General features: G+C 31.6%; 3 protein-coding genes across 3 annotated transcripts; 2 read left to right on the forward strand and 1 right to left on the reverse strand.

The window, feature by feature from the left end:
• The first annotated feature begins 3,157 nt into the window (after positions 1-3,157).
• LOC105107606 (uncharacterized) lies at positions 3,158-6,708 on the forward strand. The gene is made up of 3 exons (XM_011001596.1): positions 3,158-3,975; positions 4,874-5,061; positions 6,114-6,708. Exons 1-3 carry the CDS (start codon positions 3,306-3,308, stop codon positions 6,603-6,605), a joined length of 1,350 nt encoding a protein of 449 aa, XP_010999898.1. The 5' UTR covers positions 3,158-3,305; the 3' UTR covers positions 6,606-6,708.
• A 3,889-nt stretch (positions 6,709-10,597) lies between these two features.
• LOC105107607 (protein PHLOEM PROTEIN 2-LIKE A10) lies at positions 10,598-12,197 on the forward strand. The gene has a single exon (XM_011001597.1). The coding sequence runs from the start codon at positions 10,821-10,823 to the stop codon at positions 12,057-12,059; it is 1,239 nt and encodes a 412-aa protein (XP_010999899.1). The 5' UTR covers positions 10,598-10,820; the 3' UTR covers positions 12,060-12,197.
• A 2,171-nt stretch (positions 12,198-14,368) lies between these two features.
• On the reverse strand, positions 14,369-15,028 carry LOC105107608 (phytosulfokines 3-like). The gene is made up of 2 exons (XM_011001598.1): positions 14,852-15,028; positions 14,369-14,717 (listed from the first exon to the last, which is right to left on the reverse strand). The coding sequence occupies exons 1-2, from the start codon at positions 14,954-14,956 to the stop codon at positions 14,592-14,594; spliced, it is 231 nt and encodes a 76-aa protein (XP_010999900.1). The 5' UTR covers positions 14,957-15,028; the 3' UTR covers positions 14,369-14,591.
• Between the last annotated feature and the right edge of the window lie 4,594 nt (positions 15,029-19,622).

Below are 19,622 nucleotides of genomic sequence, written 5' to 3' on the forward strand. Positions count from 1 at the left end.
TCGTTGTCACGAATGCATGCACACGGATACCCACCTTGGCCCAAAAAAAAATGCACAAATTAAAAATGAGTGGGAAAAAATCGCTACAAAATCTTGTAACCTAAAAAGCAGAGCAGGCAATGATGTACTTTTATATGTATTAAAAAAAATACTTTAAAAAACAATGACTAATAAGAGCATTTCCAATCAAAATGCTATTTTGAAAAGCTAAATTGACAAAAACAATGACTAATAACCAGTGAAAACCAATATTATCCGGATGTTAATGTGTAGAACAAAACCAGTGAAAACCCATATTATCCGGATGTTAATGTGTAGAACAATGGGATTTAGTCAGTCTTTGGAATTCCATGTTTGAGAATACTAAGCAGCGTCAGCATAACAGCAACAGTCGACTCCGCATTTTTTATAAAAAGAAATTGATCGCGGACATCTTTAGGCCAAGTTCCTAACTTCCACCACCATACCCGATCGAATCATGCATCCTGTATAAACTATACAGAGTATTGCAGGTCATTGCACAGCTTGTACTCAAAACCAGCCTTAAAGCTCTGTGCATGGCAAGTCGCTGGGTGTACGACAACCTACAAGTTGGTGCATTGATCCATTTTATTTATTTATTGAAACGATATTGCCAAAGAAACGATACTATATAGGAAGAAAACCTATTCGAAATGAAACTTACCAGCTCGTACTAGCTAGGTTCTAGATCAGCGAACTGTGACCAGCTTCAGCTAACATTATTCAATCAATCATTTGGTTCAGACTTCGAAGGCATAGGAGTATCGTTTAATTTGTAAGATCCTTCGTGGCCATGTTCTTGATATTTCAATGTGGCGTAGCCTATCAACGATCAAAAATCTGCAAGGAAGCTTCGTTGTTTTCTTGTCTTGACTTAATTGTCGATATGTAGGTGTGAGCTTTAAACTGTATTATTGACAAACAAGAGCATGATCCCATGAGGATTAGTTGTTTCATGTCTCGAGTTTGGTTGGAGTCTTAACTCTTTCTAGGTGGACGATAATTATTATATTTAAGCTTCACACCAAGAAGGTCGTCTGGTTAAGAAAATGTGAAAAAAATTTGTTTTACACAGTAAATCTCAAACCCTCTAGCCTGTCTACTAGTAAACACAATGACAACGTACATATAGAGCTTGTGGTCACCACCTTGCGTACTGAACTTAAATGTTATCCTTTGCTGCGATAAACAGGAGCCGGCAAGTTCAGATTACCTGTCCACAGCTGTTGTAGATGAATTATGGCCTTCAGAGTATGTTTATATATATATAATAAATTATTTTTAATAAATAATAGATTTATTTATTAATTGATGGGTTGATTTAACAAACTCATCATTTTGAGCTGAATTGAAATCTTTTCTTTGACGGTATTTAAAAACGCGGTTAAAATTATATTTTTTTAAAATTTTAAATTTTTTATTTTTTATTTAAAATTATTTTTTAATATTTTCAGATCATTTTAATCATTTTAATGTATGAATATAAAAAATATTTTTTAAAAAATAAAAAATATTATATTAATATATTTCTAAATAAAACATACCTCAAGATATAATCCTGTCTCAGTTAAAAACACTTCTTTTATCTTGAGACACCACAGAGGTGGCGGGTGTGACCTTTAAATTGTCGCATGTGTTCTTGTTTTCTTAGGCTCAGGCTCCTTCGTACCATCCATGACCCAGGCAGTGGTATAGGCCATACAAAGTATCCCAGATAAGTAATAAGTAAGCCCAGCATGTGACCACGAGGACCGATTGTAGCCTGCCCAAGTTTTTGCTTCATAAATGTTATATTATATCCAATACATACAGGATAAAATCAAGCCACCATGCATTGATTGCATGGTGATCTGATCTAACCACTGTACTGTGGCCCGTGAAGGTATGATTGGGATTCTTACTGTGGTTTAAAATTTTTATAATTTAAAAATATATTAAAATAATATTTTTTTATAAGTTATTTTTTATATCAATACATTAAAATAATATAGAATTATTAAAAATAAATTTAAATAAAAAATTTAAAATTTAAAAGAACATGATGCATTATTCTTTTACTTCATTACAAGTCTATAACTAGAAGATGATTAAAGTATAATTATTTTTTTAAATATTTTTTATTAAAAATATTTTTTTTATTTTTTAAAAATTTATATCAACACATTAAAATAATTTAAAAATAAATTAAATAAACAAAACTGAATTGTTGCTGGTAGCAGTAATAATATAAGTAACAAGAGGCTTGCTTAAAATCTGACAGAGAGGAATTTGGTTTGAGTGCAAGGGAAGAAGTTTAAAGAAGAAGAAGCAACAACCTGAAGGCATGGATAGAGGTGAGCATAGAATAATTGAAGTATACATGATATTTATACAAATTGACTTGAGAAGCCAGAATATTGACCTGATATATTCTTATAAAATTATCTATAAAAAATAACCAAAAATTAATTTAAAATGTTGATTGAGAAATGAAACTGAGAAAAAGTAGTTAGATTTCTTTTAAAAAGAATTAGTTTGGTTTGGTACAGTTTTGATTTTGATTTTGATTTTAAATTGTAAAAATAAAAAATCAAACAAAAAAACCAAAATTATCCATAATCAATTAATTTAAACTTATCCGGTTTCAACAAAAACAAAACCAAATAGAATTCATCTATTTAATTCCTTTGATTCAACTCATTTCAGTTAATTCTCTTTTTAAAAGGAATTCCAGCTGGTTGGATTTTTTAATATAAATTAAATGTTTCCAACGAACATTCACTACCCGAGGCATAAGATTTTAATAGTCATCATATAAGGATTATTTTTCTTGAGTTTTTATCTTCAAGGCAGCACGACAAAAGTATAATATTAAAATAGTGATACCCAAAACTTCTTAAAATATAGAAATATAGAGGGGCAATTTTAATAATTTTTTTAAAAGCTATTTTAAAATAAATAAATACTACTTATTATCTCTTATGCTAACTAATTAAAAGTGAATCTTGTTTTGAAAACACATGTTTTATATGTTATTTTGAAAAAAAAAAAAACTCCACTTTTCTTACGACGAAATAAAGCGTGTTACTTTTTTTTTTTAAAAAAAAAAAACAAACTCCACTTTTCTTACGACGAAATAAAGGAAATTCCCTGCCGTCGTGGGAAAATCTATTTGGATGTAAGAGAGAACGATTGAAGCACTAGATTCCCCCCAACCGAACTTTTAATTTTAAAACGACCCCTTACCTTTCCACCAATCACTTTCTCACCCCTCTCCCCTCTCCCCTCCTCCCCAAACGAAAGCCATGTCATGGCTGGCTCGCTCTATCGCTACATCCCTTAGACTCGACGATGAAGACGACCATTCTGAAAACGATGTCGCATCTAAAACTCCTAACAACTCCTCACCAGTAGAGCGTAATGAAGAAGAAAGACGAAGAGAAAATGGAATCAACAACGAAGCGCAAGTGCAGGAATCGGAGGTCGAAGAAGAAGAAGAAGAAGAAGAGCGTAGAGGCGTTAAGGAGGATCTTACAGAATTGAAGCAAACCCTAACGCGTCAACTTTGGGGTGTTGCCTCTTTTCTCGCTCCTCCACCGGATCAGTCGGTCTCTAATTTGGACCAATCACAGCCCCCCGATCGATCCGCATCATCTTGTGAGGAAAGAGAGCCGTTTGATTCGAGGATCGGGCACGATTTTTCCGAGATCGGAGGAGGGTTTAGGAACATGTCGAAAATGGCGTCCAATTATTTTCCGTTTCGATCGGAGGAAAATGGGAGAGAAAATCTTGGAGGAGAGAATTTGGAGGAATTGGAGACGGAGGATTTTGGAGGTGAGGATGATGACGATGACGATTGGGAGCTAGAAGGAGCGGTAGGGATTACCGATGAGGTTTTGGCATTTGCGAGGAATATCGCTATGCATCCAGAAACTTGGTTGGATTTTCCTCTCGATGAAGAAGAGGACTTAGATGGTGGGTTTCAGTGTTTTTTTATTTAAATTGATTTTTTTAATTTGTTTTGTGTTTCTGTGATTAATTATTGGAGCGTTACTAGTTGTTAATTGGATTATTTATGTCTCTTTGCACAATGCTATGCTCTTGTGCTAAATGTGCTGCAAATGGTGATGCCCTATGGACTTAGATTGGATTCTTATTAGAGGTGGCATTGCACATGTATTATTGCCTCAGTAAGAAGTAAGTTCTTGGCACTAAGAGAAGGTTCTAATTGAAAGTTCGCGCATGGAACAGATGGGTTTATATCTTTTTGTGTGGATTCGATTCGTGCTCTTGCTAAAAATGAAAACATAGTAATGGAATTTGTTTGGTAAGTGGAGAATTAGCTAACAAATGGGCTTGGTTGTGTGTTCAATTCTGCCGTATGGAACTTCGAAGCATGAAGTGCTTGGTTGTCATCTTATTTAGCATTATCTGTAATTTGAATTGTGTGTGGAAAATTTGTTAATAAATGTGCCTGGTTGTGTATTTGATTGTGCTGTATGGAATGTCGAAGCAAGCAGTGCTTTGTTGTCATCTTTTTTAGCATTGTCTGTAATTTGAATCATATCAAAACATTGCACGGCTCAGAATTAGTGGTTCTGTAGTAAGAACTCTGCTGTTCGAATATGATTGTGTACATTGAATATGTGGTTCAATTGCCTCAAATTAATTTAGAATGGTTTTTCACAAGTTTCAATCATGACTTGGTGGCTAAGTTTCATCTTGTCACTTTAAGTGTGCTTGCTTAATTGTTGCTTTTGATATGTTTATACTTGATTTATATTTATTTAGTGATAGTCTGCTTGATCTCTGCTTATGTGATCTATGCTACATGCACATCTATAATATAGTCTTCTTTTTTTTCCTTCTTTAGATTTTGACTTGTCTGATACTCAACGAGAGCATGCTTTGGCTATTGAACGATTTGCTCCCAGACTAGCTGCTCTCAGAATTGAACTTTGCCCTTGCCACATGACTGAGAGTTACTTCTGGAAAGTTTACTTTGTTCTTCTGCATTCTAGACTCCACAAGCATGATGCAGAAATTTTGTCCACGCCTCAGGTAATATTTTTTTCCTACTCAATCAAATTGATTGAAAACTTCTCAACTTAAATATTTCTCAACTCCTCCATATGTAGGATCAATATGACTTCATACTTGTTGACCTTGTGAAACGTTTTTTTTCCTATTGCGTGCTCATCCTTTATCAATGAATAATATATGACCTCCAATCTAGTTGCTTCTATTGAAAATAAAATAAAAATTAATCTTTTCTTCAAATTTTTGTCTCATGTTTTTACGAGAGAATTTGACAAAATGATGATCGATTTATGTTTTCATGGTTTTACTTATTGCAAAATAGAAATCTGTTGAATATCAGTGTTTAGAAATGCTATCCTTGTATATTTTGCTCCATTGTATCTACAATGTTTCTTCTTCATCTACAAGCACGTCAAATAAGATCAATCATTGAGTCTCCATTGGGTGGTATAAATTTGGTGCACTGAAGGTTCAATCTAGTGAAATGTATGCTTGAATATATTAATAAACACATCGGTGATACTTGTGAGCTGTGATTGTTTCTTCCAAGTATAGCTGGGTGGAGTCTTGGGAACACTTTTGAAGTAAATTGTTATCTTCTGTAGTATGTTGGAGCAACATTTTGAGATGAATAGGTATGCTGGCAGTTGTATCCAGTATATGTATAGATATGTATTTGAAGGGGACAGGGAATTTATGAAGTACAGCTAGTGAAAAACATATGACCTTTTCTCCTCAAGGGAAAGGTAAGAGGAAAATTATGTTATTCTTTTTGGTAAATTAATAGTGCATTTCATATCAAGCTCTCGGGATTTATTGGTTTGATTGGTAATTGGTTAAATTTTTGGTCGTGCAAATGACATGGGGAAGATCAAACTGGATAGGCTGCCATATGCTGCAATAGCTTTTTAATAAAAGGGAATGTTTTCGTTGTGCAGCTGTGGAGAAATGTTGCTGCATTTTTATTTAATGATTGATGTTATTCTATGGGCATTAGGCATCAGCATAGTTGTCCTGAGATATTTGAAATTCACAAGCAGCTGTAGTTACAAGCATACACCCACTACTTGCAGGTAATGGAAGCTAGAGCAATGTGGATGCAGGAGCTACATAAGCAAACCAAGCCAGATCCTGACTGGTTTGGAAGTGCCCGTGTAAAAGATGGTGATAATGCTCTGCATGAAGATTTTGAGCGTGCCAGGACATTTGATTTTGCACAGACCTCTATCACGACAACGGATTATGAGACTGTGAAGCACCCAATTGTGAGTACGGAGATGCACTTTGTTGATAAGTCTGCTATTGAAGAGAAAACAGTGATAAAAACTGAGGATAAGGATGTGCAGCTGGTTGGTTCATCTTTGAGAACAGTTGTTCCAAACTATGAAGAGGACGAGGATGACTGGCTAAATGAGGAAGATTCTGACTTGGGTGGTTACAAGACCATAATTCCTGTGGGGAATGAAGAAGACTTCTCTTTCAGCGATCTTGAAGATGATGCCAGCAGCAGCATACCAGTAAAATCTAAGAGAGTTTCAGAAGGTACTGATACTAAAACAACATGAAACTATTTTCATGCTTCAGCTTGGCGTAAGCTTTGCTGATTGGGTTCTAGATGAAACTGTGAAGTAATCTGGTTGGTATGAACACGAGGGCTGAGAACATGGACATCTGGTATGAACACGAGGGCTGAGAACATGGACAACTCACTGCATATATGTGAACCGTATAGGGGAGGGGGGTGGGAGGGCTTCTATGATGCTTCTTGTTTGGTGCTCTTTCTGTACATGATGGTTGTTTGAATCAGGTTTTATAGAGAGAAATGATTTGTTGATTGATTTTGAGATGATTGTAAACATATCGTTTTATAACCTTAAAATGACTCAGCAATGGAAAAGAATGCTTGTTGTTGATGAAATCGGCCCATTTCCCCCTTCCATTTCCAATGTAATATAAACAGTTCGAGCTATAATTTTTTATGATGAAAAACACGCACGCACGCTCGGAGAGACTCCATCCTTCGGCCTGCGTTCTGATCTAATATGAAATCACATTATGGTTTAATTGTTCTTTAATGTCAATCGTTTACCAAAGGCAATGCTACAACTAAAAAACCAAAAACATAAGAGTTGGTGGTTAGCACTTTCGAACGTTTTTGAAATTTAATCGAAGAATTTGCAATTTGTTGTAGAATTCCTATTGATTTCTTTTTCGCTACAAGGAAGAAGGTTGAATTTGAGAAATCCTAGAAATGGATGACATGATTAAATACGTCACTTCTCCAACTACAAGTTAATTGACAAAGTTCCTCATATTCATAGAATTATATGCTATACCCGAATAAATAAATGTGGAAAAATTCCCATTCAATATAACTATCAACAGAAACTCTAAAGTGCGTGGGAGTTTCAACGTAGCCAGAATGAAAAAAAATTAAGTCTGGGGGGCAGGGTGATTGAAATATTATTCGGGAATGATGGTGTCTTTTCTATTTTTTTAAAAGTACAAATATGTTTTTATCTACAAAATCAATAAAATATAAAGTTGGTGACCGAGTGCTTTCTTGATTTTTATTATTTTTTTAAGAATAAAAATACTTCTTTGCTTCTAGAATAAAAAAAAAATATCTAAGTTGCTGTACAATGGTTGTTTTAGTTTTTCCATCATTTATGCAAATTGAAAATACGTCATTTTTAAAATCACCAGGGTTATTGAAGGTGTTGATATTTTCATGTTATCTATCAAAATAGTTATTGGAGATGTTGGTATTTTCATGTTGTCTTTTAAATATTTAAATTATAAAACATAATAGTGTGTATAACATGCACTAACAAGTATATGTTATTTATATCTTTTAGACAGCAAGTGTAACATCATTCAATGATAAAATTTAGTGCTTCAACATCTCTTTAGATGCGTTAATATGTTCTCATCAACATAATTTAACCCGTGATAATACGTGGTAGTCATATTATTGCTAGTGGCCATATGTTTTTTTTTTTTGTTCTTTCTCTCAAATGATTAAATACATAATTGTCCTTTTTTATTTTTTGTTTAAAATTTTTGTTTTTATTCTTTTAATTTGTCATTTTGTTGTCATTTTTTTATAAAAATTTTTTTGTTTTCAATTTAATTCTTTAATTATGATTTCTCATGTTTTATTTTTTTATTTTGATCCTCATTCTTTAGTTTTTTATTTTGTTCTTATTCCTTTTATAGAAGTCTTTGTTTTTCAAATTAGTCCTTCAATTATATTTTCTTATATTTTTTTATTTTTGATTTTGATCCTTATTTTTTTATTTTTTATTTTTTCCTTGACCCTTTTAATGAAGTTTTTTTAATTTTAATTTCATCTTTCAATCAAAAGTTTTTATTTTTTTATTTTTTTTAGTTTGACCCTTATTTTTTTTGTTAAAGCTATTTTTCAATCTAATTCAATCTTTAATTAAAAAAATTTATTCGCCCTCTAATTACCGGTCTATTTAGTTATTACTTTCACTTTTTTTTGTATAATTAATTTTTTTTTTTTTAGTTTCATCTTTTGATATTTAATCATTTGTTGGGAATTCGACTTTGTATGATTTTTGCGTGGTTTAGGTCATGGTCCTTGCATGCATTTTTTTAATTGCTTTGTTTGTGTTTAATTTCCTAGGATACTATTCTAATTATTTTTTTTTTCTTGTTTTGGACATATGAGCTTTATTTTTTAAAATAAAAAAATATTTATTTTTAAATAATATTGTTAATGTGTTTGGCCTTGTATAATATGTTTTTAGGATATAAGTTTATTTAGTTAGTTTCATTTGTATTTATCTTTTAAATCATGAATTTTTTAAAGTATAAACTCATTTTTTATTAATTTAAATAAACAAATTCAGCAAATAAAATCAAGTTAATGTTTAAATATTTTGATTGACATCCATCTTTTATTTTTTTAATTATTATTAATAATTTTTTAAAATTATTTTTACATAAATGATTATCGATTATTTAATTAGATTCTTGCATAAACCTTTTGATTTATATTTTGAATTTTTTTATGTAATAAAACACATGAAAGCAACCTGCATACCCAATGCTTTTTAAAATAAATTTACAATTAGCGGCAAAGTCCTGATTAGACAACTAGCAAAAACTAACTAGGAGTTGCTATGTTGAGTGAATTGACTTGTTAACTAACAAATAGATCCAATTTATGATTTTTTTTTAAAAAAATAAAAACTATAACTTTTAATAAAAAAATAATCAATTAATTTTTTTAAATGCCCAAAACAATATCATTTTAATAAAAAAAATAATCAATCCAAAATAAAATCCTACTCAAACTAAATTTTATAACTCACTAATTGTATACCTAGTAATGTGATGTAGAGTTTTTTTATGTGTGATGTAGAGTTTTTTTATATGAAAATATATAAAAATAATTATTTTTTATTTTTTAATATGAATACATTAAAATTATTGAAAAAAAACTAAAAAAATATCAATTTCTTTGAATGAAAAAACTTTCTTAAAAAACATTAAAAAACAAAAAACTATCTCTCTCACGTAAAATTATGTTTTATAAAACATTTATTAATCATAAAAGGTACAGAAAAATAAAGGAGGTGGTTGTTGGGAGTATAAATCCTATTGAAAACACATCAACAACCACCACGGTGTGATGGCTTCATAATAATAAATTTGCCGTGGAAATCGTCCAAAGTCAACAGTCCAAACCCAATACTTTTTCTCTATTTTATTTTCTTTAATCTTGCAAACGCGATTGATCCCATTTGATAGCCTGATGCACCATAGGATCTGACAGCGTGGCAAATCATTTCTTTAACCTGAAACTTGTACATCAATGAGCACCTCCCACGACTCCACAAAAGAAAAGGAATTAAAAAAAAATCCTCCACAGATTCAAAGTCCATCCTAACCAGCCAATCAGCTCCCATTACATCTACCCCTTTTTTGTCTGTTCTGTTGCCACACTTGCCCTCTCTCTCCCCTCACCCGTGTCATCAAATCCAGGTTCCTTGGAACACGGTAGCGTGATGAGATATAATTAAAATTATGTTTTAATTTAATTATAATTTTAAAATTATTTGGTTTTGCATTACTTTCATTTAAAACTTTTTCTTGAAATATTTATCATAAAAAAACCATAATTTATAATTTTTCAAAAACTTATTATTTAAAATATTATTATAATATTAAACACGAGTTCTATTTTTTAGTTTTGTTAAATTTATTTTGCTTGCCAAATTAAGTTCATAATTCAAATTAAATCCAAGTTAAAATTTTAATTAAATATTGATTTGTAAATTACAAATAATTTGATCAAGTTATTAATAATTAGTAAACTAAATAATTTAAAAAAAAAATTATATAGGTCATTATCAAGAAAAAATAAAAATAAAACAATTTCATTTTAATAAAAATATATCAAAAATAAATTTTAAAAAATAAAGAAATATTATTTTAATAAATACTTGAAAATAATTATTAGCGTAATTATAAACAACTCCTTTATTAATTTCTTCAGTTCAGCTGTCTCAATTTTTTATGTGCAACTAACTTCATCCATTTTCGTACGGTTTTATTTACTCATCCTTTACTGATTCAACTACCAATGGCAAAACATCCCCAGCAACGCTTAACAACATTAATAAGAGACCAAAACAAACCCTAGATTCTTCAGTTATATAAACTACCATCTCTGTCTGTATCTCTGGGCTCATTATCCTCTCCCCTGTTTCACAATTCAAGCCCTCGGGTTCCCTTTTGCGGAAGCGATGGACCTTGAATTGGTGAAAAGTGGTTTCCACTTTTCTAGGAGGAAAAAGAAATTGTTAATTCTTCTAGCTGTTTTTGGTGTATCTGGCTATGGGTTTTACAAGTTCTATAATTTGCCTGCTGTGGTAAGGAAAAGGAGGAGATTCATTAAACTAATGGGGGCTTTGATTTCTATTGCCGAAATGGTTTCTGATTCCACGGAGACCATTAGTATTGTCTCCAAGGATTTGAAGGAGTTTTTACAATCTGATTCGGATAAAATCCCTAATAGTTTAAAGCAAATTTCCAAGATTGCGAAATCGGATGAGTTTTCTGAGTCTTTGATGAGGGTTACTCAGGCTTTGACCGTTGGAGTTTTGCGAGGGTATAATTTGGAGTCTGGAAATGGTAACACGGTAGGGTTAGGTTCTGGGAATGTGAATTTTTCTGATAAGGTGATGGAGAGGTTGTTTTCCAATGAAGGAGCTGGGTTTGTTTCTGTTGTGGTTGGTAGTTTTGCGAGGAATTTGGTTTTGGGGTTTTATTCGAGTGGTGGAGGTCAAATGGGGTCGAGTTTGTCAGATGTGCCTGGATGGGTTGGTCTGGTTTGTGATGATCGGTGTAGGGAGCTCATTGCTGATTGCATACAGAAGTTTGTGAGCTCGGCGGTTACTGTTTATCTGGATAAGACGTTGAAGATCAATTCTTATGATGAACTTTTCACTGGCTTGACAAATCCAAAGCATCAAAACAATGTGAAGGACGTTTTGGTTTCTCTCTGTAATGGTGCTGTGGAAACGCTAGTGAAAACATCTCACCAAGTGTTGACCACAAGTTCGAGTGAAAAATCGGGTTCTACTTGTTCAATTGTCGAACAGGGTGGAGTACTGGATGCGACAAAAGATGAGTTTCTCAATCGAGAAGCATGTATGAAAGATGGAAACTTTTTTGATGGGGTTCATAGTGATGGATGGGTTGGAAAGGTTTCATCTACTTTGTCAGTGCCAAGGAATAGGAAATTTGTGTTTGATGTGACTGGGAGGGTGACGTTTGAAATGATAAGGTGTATTGTGGAATTCATGCTGTGGAAGATGTCAGATGGGGTGAAAAGAAGTCTCAATGTGGTTCAGGAAGAGATAGTAGACAGGGGACTCGAAGTGGTTAGATATGTTGGGGCTAAGTCCTCTGTTATTGTTACTGTATGCCTTGCCTTGTATTTACATGTTCTGGGTGGCACTAGGGTTCTCTTACCTGCTTAAGCTGACAGGGCTCTTCCTTCCCTCATGAAGTAGCTCTTCTTGTGGAAATAGAGAGGTCTTGTGTGTATATCTTTGTACCTCTTGGTTAAAATGATGTTATAGTGAGCATACTCATTGTGATGGTGGTTTAAGCCTCAATTCTTTGCACTCTTCTATTAAATTTGTTTCTTATAATGGAATTGCCCTTCTTTTTTGAAAAAAAAAAGGAACAATAAAAAGAAACCAGATTTGATGCATCAAATTACAATCTTACTTCCTGACACTTGGATATTTACCTTCCATATGCTTGGTTTTATGTTGATACATGGAAGCCGCAGTTCCATGCTTTTTGTTTACATAGTCTATGCAAACTAAGCTAATTCCTTGACCATTGCTGTGAAGAAAATAGAATAAATTTCTTAACGTGGAGAGAGTGAGAGATGGGGTGTTAGGAACTGCTAGAAAGCCTTTACTTTCTCCCCTTTATACCATACCAATAGAGTTACAACAAGTTACCTGTGTTAAATAAGATCAAGCATACTGAGATGAACTTGGTGGTTGGATCATTTCCCGAGGATAGAAGTAGCGAGTGATCTGTTGATTTCCTGTGGTTAAGAAGTTATTGCAACAGAGAAGTTCTGGTATGTATGTTCGTCTTCTGTTCTGCTGTGTATTCGGACTTGCAGTTTTTTTTCTGTGTCCCCAATGTAGTATTTGTGTTTGTGTTTGATAATTATCCTAGTATCCTGGGATAAAGTAACAGATACATAAAGGATATAAACATGTTTAGTTAGAGGAATGTAAAATAAATCTGTACTTGGGATAATTTTAGAGTGAATTTATATATTTTTAAAACAAAAACAATTGGAAAATAGGTTTTTTCTGTCTTTATTATCTCCGAAGTAACAGGTACATAAAGGATATAAACATGTTTTGTTAGAGGAATATAAAATAAATCTGTATTTGAGATAATTTTAGAGTGAATTTATATATTTAAAAAAAAAAAAAATTGGGAAATAGGTTTTTTCTGTCTTTATTATCTCCATCATTTTCATTTTGAGACATTACTAAACGCAATTTTAAGCTCGTCTACATGTATTTCTTCTTGAAAGAAGCGTAAGTCTAAACTAATTTAGACTCCCTCTCTTCACCTCTAGAGAGAAAAAAAAAAAGGCATGCATTCCGGGCAGAGAATTACCCACGAATGGGTGATTTTAGTACTTTTTACCCTCGCCATTGATCCTGAGTTTTAGTGGAATGATCCCGATGGGTTCAAACGGGTAGTAGTTATTGATGCTATTTCCTACCCCATTAACACAGTCGAGAGAAGGTAATTAAGTGATTCTCACACCAATCCATTATATTCTGCTAATGCAGATTTTGTTATTGTTACTGGTTGACGCTGTCAAACATCTACAAGAAAAGTAGAAGTTCAAACATAGCTGCTGGTGTTATTTTAAGCTGCACTTGAAAATGATAATCGAAGCTGATTGGAAACGTAAGCTGCACTTGAAAGTGATAATTGAAGCTGATTGGAAACACCTGTAAGTTCTGAAACTTTACTTCCGTGTTTGACACCCTGCCTTCAACTTTTGCTACAAATAGATATGGATTGTGGAAAGAGTGTTCTCTACTACAAAAGATAATGTGATCGCTCTGTCCTGATAGGAATTAGCATTGCAAGCTGTGTGAATTCTGGAATAAGTGTAAATCATTTGCCAGCACCTGTTGCTTTCACTGGCCCGAGAACACCAAAAACCAGTGCTAAAGGATTCTGCTTACCTTTCTTCTAAAGAAGAAAGAGGTCACTGCTCTCGCATAATATTCTATGAAGCTTCCTTTGTCATATCTAAAAAATACGAAAGACCCATAGACTTTTTGTATGCTTTGGAATTGTGCGATTGGAAATTGAAGGCACCACAGTAGTTCACATTGACACAGGTCGACACATGGGTTAGGCGGTCAACCCAAGCTATATATTTTTTTCCTAGAATCCTTGAAAGACATCGTTTTAAAGGTTTTTTCTTTTTCTTTTTTAAAACACATTGTTTTGATAAAAAAATAAAGAAACTTATTCAAAGTAAAATCTAACCTAGGCTAGGCTTTAGGCCAATAAATCATCGAGTTGATAGTCAAGTTAGGTTTTAAGACTTGTTTTGGACAAATTTGATTGGTATTTTCTAACACATAGGGGTGATACAAGTCTTACCGAAACAATTTATGTTTTTATTTGCTTTCCCAAACATGTAATCGCCACGAAACTTTAATTCTCAGCAGCCACTAGCCCTTTACCAACCACAGATCGGTAGTAGCAAGAAATTACACATAGATTGCACACTGTGATGCTAAAATATTGCTTTGATTGTATACTTATTCTGATTCTGGTAATGAACTAATTCCTCGTAACAGAGTTGATCACAGAGAAAAGTGAACACAATTTTTGAGGCTGTAATACAAATAGCAGGAAGTAGGATATGTTTCTTAATATATCATCACCAAAAGATGTACTATAACTTCCATCTTTATTGATTTTACAATTGCACTATAGCTAGCTTATGGATTCTGCTTCTGTGTGTAGATATAATCCACTTGAGCTGCGAGGGTCCTTCTCGCCAAGCATGCCTCTACCCCTAGTCCTTCACAGCTCTCAACAACCGCAGCCTCATCTGCCTTGACATCCTGCGTTTCACATTAAAAACAAGAGTCCAAAATCACAACAAAGAAACGTATAATTAGAGTGTATCAATATATACAAATAAAAATGGTGACTGACATGATGACTGAGAAACATAAAGACCAAGTTAGGTTTTCACCAGAGGTTCATCGGATAGGACTGGCACCGGCTGGGGACGAGCAGCATAAGTAAGCGTAAAGCTGAGGAGAAGGGCTATGGTGAAAAGGGCTGTAAGCTTAGACATCCTTTCGGCTAATGGTTGCCCTCTGGGTTTCTTATGTGGTGTAGAGCCGCGAGACAAGGGAAGGTTGCTAGGAGGTGAATCATTATATAGTTGGCAAGGAGAGGGCAATGGAATATGTGAAAAGGTAATTAAGGTCAAGGTAATTGGATTAGCAATATAATAACCAATTAGGTCATGACACGTTGACGGATTACACGGTTTATGATTATACCGTGACTGTGCTAGCCATGCAAGAAATGAAAAATTATTAACATGTGCACGAAGAATAGATTTCAAGTTTTTATGCAAATCTTTGGTCCAAGTGTGTGCGTTGACGATTGGAAATTTTCCAATATTTTGGTGTTAATTTTTTAGAATTCAGTGAACTTTTTATACCTTTCGAGAAAATCACACTATTTCCTTAATATTGGAAAAAAAAAATTGGAAAGGAAAGAATCTTCTTTCTTTATTACATTTAGTTCATTCAAATAGTTGATTTTAATCCTTTTTTTATGACAATTTAATAATAAATAAAGCACAATAATTATATTTAGATTTTGATTAGTTTGTGTATTAAGGATAGGGTTAATGATTTTACCTGATTTTTATTTTTATTGTATACCAAATCATGATTGTTCAATTTGGATCTAATGATTTCTAATAAATATGACAATCATGGAATGATCTCATATCAAAAAATATATCAGTTAAAAATAACAAAATGATTTCTCTAAAAAGTATATTATCTTCCCGGATTTGGATCCTATCATTTTTTAAAAAGAAAAATCTTTTTAATGCAAGTAATTCCTTTTTTATTTGACAGTAATTTTGATTTTTCCTTTCAAAATATTAAAAATAATTTTCACTATTAAATTATTGAAATTGTAATTAATTTCTTGAGATGACTTTAAAATTAAAATTAAAATTAAAATTTACTTAACAACAACTTAATGCTTTTATTCCAGTTTAATTTAAATTTGAATTATGACAAACAATATTTTGAATTATCAAGAAAATATTGCACAGGAAAATATTTTTCAGCATCAGGAAAATATTCATGAAAAATTATTAACATGTGCGTAATTTTCAGCCTGCTTTTTCTATGTTATTAGTTTTTATTTTATTTTTTAAAATTTATTTTTTAAAAATAATCCAGAAATAATTATCACATTAATAATTCTACATTTTACACATGTAGGAGAACAGGGCCAGGAGCTTGATGATCCAGCCTTTAGTCCTGGTGACTTACCGTGTTGTGGCAAAGAAACTCGGGAATTGGAGACAACAAGCAGCTGAATGGTGAGGAGAGGGACTGAAAGATCGTTTACAGGCGTTACGTTTTCTTTCTAGTTTTTCTTGAAGATTTTGCTTGTTTGTTTTAATTTCTTTATTTTGAGCTTGGAAGTGCTCTGATGCTAATAAGTTATGTCGTGTGGTTAAATTGAAGTTTTTGGAATTAAAATTAATTGTCTCGCGTATAATTAATATAAAGGAATTACTGATGAGATTACACGGAACCTTTTAGCTATTTATTGATTTGCTCATCTGTTTTATTGCTTAAAAAATTAAATCTACAATTATAATTGAAAAACTAAAAAACAAAATCTCTTTAACCATTAAATCTACTTCTCGAAGTTTATAGAACTCTTAATCAATTACCAATTTTATTTTTTTTAATGTTCCTTTCTATGTGCGTGTTTTTTTAAGTGATGGACAATCATCACTGGTGAGAGCATATGGTTCGAGGAGTATGATACCTTTCTTCTCCTGCAGTTCTCCTCCTCTGTTGCTTGGTGGCGATTGCGGACACGTGAGAGCAGACATAACACAGGGTGTCTGAAAAACACATGGGTTTTGAGCCCGACAACATGGTTGGGGGTTACATACCTCAAAAGCCCGGGAAACTATCAAGGCTAATGGCCCGCCGCCCGCGCAGAATGCCAATCAAAACGTAGCCTTCAGAATATGCAAGATTACGCGTGGCGTGTCTTTATCCATCGTACTTGTTCCATGTGGTCTCGAGTTTGGTCGGTGCCAGGCTGGGTCGTGGGTTTGCGTATGTATCTCAAAATTATATTGTTTTGAATTTATAAAATTAAAATGATATTATTTTTAAAAAAATAAAATGTTATTTGTTTGGATAAAAATTAAAAATATAATATTTAAAGCAACCAAATCTCATCCAAATTTATTTAAATCAATCAAATTATAAATTAAATTATCAAGTTATTTAAATTAACATAAATTAGTTTTTCAAATTTTTTTAAAAAATCCAACTCAAATCAAATTTATAACCCATTCAAACAGAGTTTAGTTAACTATAATCTAAAAAAAAAAGGGAGTTTAGTATACCCCTCCGCGTAAAACAATATTCATTTGATTAGTACTTTGCTTCTTTTTTTTTTTCCTTTCCTTTTTTTCTTTGAATTTTTTAAATTAATACTTTTATTTTATTTTATTTTTTAATACTAAATTTTTTTTATTGAATTATTATACTCTCATGAAATGAATTACAATTTGACGGGTTAAGTTTGTTTGACATGTTAATTTGATTGATTAGAGTTTTTTTTTAATTAACTTTTTTTTTTATTTTTCATTTAATATTAAGTTGATGATTAAATTTCATGATTCTTTTTTTTTTTTACTTTTTATTATGTTATTTCAACCTTATGACTCGAAAATAATTCTTAACAGGTTAATCCAAGTATACTCGAGTTGTTTTTTGTGTCATTTTTTAATTAATTTTTTTTTCTAATTTCATCATTCAACACTGAGTCAGTTAAGAATTGAGTTTCATAATATTTTTTTTATTTACTTTCTATAAGGATATCTTGGTCTCATTATCATGACTACCTGTTTTGGCATTTTAACCCCGATTAAATTGAATCAATTTTTTATTTTCTTTTTAAGAGGTCATCTTGGTTTTAGAACTCAGATCACAAGTCCTTTAGTGTTGATTTTATTTTTATTAGATTATTCCTTTCTCATGATATGAATTACAAGTTTGATAAATTAATCCAATTAAATTAGTTATTTTATTTTTTTAATTGATTTTTTTTAATTTTATTATTTAATATTATATTTGATTGAAAAATAGATTTCATGATCTATTTTGGTTTTTTAATTATTAGGTTGTCTTAACCTTATAATCTAGTGATAGTGTTTAATATGAGTTCACTTTACTTATTTTTTATGTCATTTCTTTAGTTAGAATATTTATAAATTTCACCGTTCATCATTGAGTCCAATGAAGACGATTAGAAATTGAGATTTATAATTTATTTTAATTTATTTTTATGGGATTATCTTAGTCTTATAACCAAACTCACCTATTTAGTAGGTCAACTTGGGTTAAATTAGATCATTTTTTTATTTACCTTCTATAAGGTTATCGTGGTTTTATGATTCATGTTATGATTTGACAGATTGCCATAAGTTGAATTTCTTTAACAATAAGGTTAGGGGCATTTTTTTTTTTCATTCTTCTTTGCAGAGTATAGTTACTAACACACCCTTAAAGTTAAATAATCTATAACTAAGCTTTAGGGGGTGGTGTTCGGTCCTTTTTATCATGTTTTTTAATTAATATTGTTAGGTTGGGGGTCGGGAGGGTAAGGGTCAATTTGATATTTTTTTAAATAAAATTAAAAAAAAGTTGTAAATGTGTGTTTTGGATGCGCCAGCATATGAAAGGTTCCCTTGTCCTTTGTGCAACACCTTCTAATAGCCAATAATCACATTACAAGATAGCTTTCAATGCGTCTCACTGCCTATCATGGTTGGCTGGCACATGTCTCTACCTAACACACGACTAAACTCTAACAATGTTTTTTCTTTCTCCCTTCTTTTCTCACTCTCCAGCCTTGAAAAATATGCAACCCTTGCAAAAAATTAAAAAAAGGTGTGTCATTTGTTTAATTCATCACATTTCATCTTTATTCTTTTAGGTGTATCATGTTTTATTTATATTTGTTTTCAATTTGATCCCTTGTCATTTGATTTTTCTATCCAATTTGTCCTTTTATTTTATGATGCCTTAGATTTGATTTCTAATTTAGATTGTTGGATCTTTTATCAAATTTTAATTTCTTTTCAATTTTATTCTTGAATCCATGATTTTTTTTATTTTTTTTTTGGATTATTTTGTGAGTTTCATTTTTCTTTTTCTTTTTGACATTTAATTTAATATTTGATGATACTTATAGTTTGACCCTCAGTGGTTTAATTTCTAATTTTCATTTATAATTTTTTTCTCAAATTTTAATTTGTTTTACATTTCATTAATATATCCTTAATCTTGATTTTTGAATTTTTTTAATAAATTTGATCCTTATTCTCTTTATTTTTATTTTTTTATTTTGAATTTATTTTTGAATTTGATATTTTTATTCCACCTTCCAATTCATAATTCTTGTTTATCCTCTCAAGTTTTTTTTTTTTTTAAAACAAGGTTTTTATTCTGTTAATTGTTTATATACCCCACCTGATAGTCAATCTAGGATAATTATCAGGTTATGGATTGAGTGGCTTGGCTTGTGTGAACACAAGTCAACCAAATCCTTTTATTTTATAAAAAAATCAAAATAACACCATTTTGAAAAAAAAGGTAAATATTCAATGATTTTTTACTAAATTTTTCCTAAGTTAACCGAAGCATAGGTCAACTCGAGTTTTGATTGTTTTACAG

This window comes from Populus euphratica, unplaced genomic scaffold (genome assembly GCF_000495115.2).
Source record: "Populus euphratica unplaced genomic scaffold, PopEup_1.0 scaffold267.1, whole genome shotgun sequence".
Taxonomy (NCBI): domain Eukaryota; kingdom Viridiplantae; phylum Streptophyta; class Magnoliopsida; order Malpighiales; family Salicaceae; genus Populus; species Populus euphratica.

What these genes read in the sequence shown, in the direction of transcription:
- LOC105107608 (XM_011001598.1), bottom strand. Translation starts at nt 14,956, where the DNA reads ATGTCTAAGCTTACAGCCCTTTTCACCATAGCCCTTCTCCTCAGCTTT. An exon ending in TCCTATCCGATGAACCTCTG is followed by an intron (nt 14,718 to 14,851) that starts GTGAAAACCTAA and finishes TGTGAAACGCAG; the next exon opens with GATGTCAAGGCAGATGAGGC.
- LOC105107606 (XM_011001596.1), top strand. Translation starts at nt 3,306, where the DNA reads ATGTCATGGCTGGCTCGCTCTATCGCTACATCCCTTAGACTCGACGAT. An exon ending in TGAAGAAGAGGACTTAGATG is followed by an intron (nt 3,976 to 4,873) that starts GTGGGTTTCAGT and finishes TTCCTTCTTTAG; the next exon opens with ATTTTGACTTGTCTGATACT. An exon ending in AAATTTTGTCCACGCCTCAG is followed by an intron (nt 5,062 to 6,113) that starts GTAATATTTTTT and finishes CACTACTTGCAG; the next exon opens with GTAATGGAAGCTAGAGCAAT.
- LOC105107607 (XM_011001597.1), top strand. Translation starts at nt 10,821, where the DNA reads ATGGACCTTGAATTGGTGAAAAGTGGTTTCCACTTTTCTAGGAGGAAA.